The sequence below is a fragment of the Gekko japonicus genome, unplaced genomic scaffold (genome assembly GCF_001447785.1).
Source record: "Gekko japonicus isolate JY-2015 unplaced genomic scaffold, Gekko_japonicus_V1.1 scaffold4691, whole genome shotgun sequence".
Taxonomy (NCBI): domain Eukaryota; kingdom Metazoa; phylum Chordata; class Lepidosauria; order Squamata; family Gekkonidae; genus Gekko; species Gekko japonicus.
The window spans coordinates 9,393-11,724 of NW_015160972.1; the positions used below are offsets into that span (position 1 = coordinate 9,393).

General features: G+C 50.3%; 1 protein-coding gene across 1 annotated transcript in view; it reads right to left on the minus strand.

Moving 5' to 3' along the window:
• GARS (glycyl-tRNA synthetase) overlaps window positions 1-2,332 on the minus strand; it is a gene marked incomplete at its 3' end in the record, with an annotated part of 29,003 nt that overhangs the window by 8,250 nt on the left and 18,421 nt on the right. Inside the window, exon 5 of the mRNA XM_015425489.1 lies at window positions 664-752. Coding sequence (XP_015280975.1) covers window positions 664-752 — 89 coding nt within the window. The remainder of the gene's footprint in view (window positions 1-663; window positions 753-2,332) is intronic.

Here is a 2,332-nt window from a genome sequence, read left to right on the forward strand (position 1 = left end):
TTTTCTTTTCTTTTTTCAATTTTTCCGATTTTTCGGAAAAAAACAAAAAAGGCTTCAGGAAAAAAACGGGGGGGAAACAGGTTTTTTCCAAATTGTTCTAGTTTTTTTTCCGGGCCTTCACATCTCTATGCTGAACTAAACAAAAAAAGTCTTCACCAGCTGGCGGAAGGCGGCAACAGAAGAGGACAGGCGGGTCTCCCTGGGGAGAGAGTTCCAGAGTTCTGGTGCCACGACTGCGAAGGCCCTCTCCCAGGTTCCTACTCCCCTATGAAGCAAGTGGGAGGCAGAACCCAAGCCAGAATACCCTGCTCACCTTTAGGAGACTACCCTGCTCCCAGCTCCCACCAAGCACAGGAGATCCAACCTCCAAGACTACCGGAGCCCGAATCAAGGCAAGATCTCCCTGAATTAGGGTGCGGAGTCTTCCTCCTCTACCACACAACAGCTTTGAGACTCTCTTCTTGTAAGGGAGGAGCTAAGTTTGATACGGCGGACTGCTGGGGAGGGGAACCTATACAAACGTGTCAACCTGGCACAACGCCCACAACACAAAAAGTCAAGTAATTATTATTATGAGGATCCTCTCTCCACGGATAATTTTGAGAGCTTGACAGATCAATGCCACGGAACTATTCTAGACAGTTCAGGCCTTGGAAGCCTTACCTTTCAAGAGGTGGTCAGCTCGAAAACATTCCCCATTGACAACATCCTTCACCATGAAGTCTGCAAATTTGTCTACATGGCCGGAAGTCCTAGAAAAGAAGCCACAACACGATCAGCTCAAAACAGTGTCAGGAGAATACATTCTCCCGTGAATCTGCAGTAAGGAAAAGAAGTAGTTATTCTCAAAAACAAGTTAACTCCCTCCAGGGGAGAACTAAGCCTCTGTAGGAAAGCCCTGAGACTGACGGGCAGAGGTGCAAGATCTTCTGTACACCCACAGTGGGGGGTGTGGCTGGGAATACGACGAGGGCAGGATCAACACCAGCACATCGCTGAGAAGCTTAAGATGCGCTCACAGATATTTGGGACCTTTCAGAAGCTCTGAGGTTGGGACTCAAATCACTCTTGCTCGGTTTGGACAGGGCCCATGGCTCAGTGGTAGAGCATCAGCTTGGTATGCAGAAGGTCCCTAGTTCAGTCCCTGGCATCTCCAGTGGAAAGGCTCAGATAAAAGACCTTTCTCCACCTGAGACCCTGGAGAGCCACTGCCGGTCACAGTAGACAAGACTGACCTTGATGGAACAATAATAATACTTATGGCATTGTGTGCAGAATAGCCGGGAGAGCCAAAGATTGTCTCGCCGCTGAAGTTCTAGCTCTTTCGCGTTATGCACGGCTAGGTGGCAAGCGAGACCTGTTTTAAGGCAAGAGATGTTTCAGAGGTGGTTTTGCCACTGCCTGCCTCTGCGTCACGACCCTGGCATTCCTTGGAGGTTGCCCTTCCAAGTACTAGCCACAGCCGATCCTGCTTAGCTTCCGAGATCTGAGGGGATCAGGCCAGTCAAAAGTCTGATTCAACATAAGGCAGCTACATGTAAGAGTTCCGTTCAGGGGGAAGGGCCATGGCTCCGTGGCACAGCATCTGCTTCGCATGTAGAGGGTCCCAGGTTCGAACCCGGCCATCTCCACTTAAAAGGACCAGGTAGCAGGTGATGTGGAAGACCTCTACTGGAAATCCTGGAGAACCGCTCCCAGTCTTAGTAGACCACACTGACCTTGATGGACCAAGTGTCCGATTCAGTATAGGGCAGCTTCACATCTGTACCTTTCACTCAAACTCTGTTGCTGTGGAAACTTTCCACACTAAACTAAAATTAGGAAAGGACTACAATAAAAGTACCTTGAGCAACTAAGGAAAAAACATTTTCACATTATTATACTTTCGCACTCTCAGAACACTTCACGGGCACCCAGGATGCATTTGGGCACGACCACGAGCCACGACTCCAACTGGGCAAGCACACAGCGGGTTTCTCTGCTCATGCACACCTCTCCTGCCTAAGTAAGTGGAGCTTGTCTGCACCCTACACCCCTTCCTCTCTTTAATTCACCATGATGTAGGCATCTCCGTCAATTGTTAGTTTACCCCAGTCAAGCCAACAAGGACTAAATGGAGAGGAGAGGAGAGGAGGGGAGGGGAGGAGGAGAGGAGGGGGAGGGGAGAGGAGAGGGGAGAGGAGGAGGAGAGGGGAGAAGAGGAGGAGGGAGAGGAGGAGGAGGGGAGGAGGGAGAAGAGGAGGAGGAGAGGAGAGGAGGAGGAGGAGAGGAGAGGAGGAGGAGGAGAAGATTTTTGTACCCTGTTTTTCTCTACCCTAAGGAGGCACAGAGT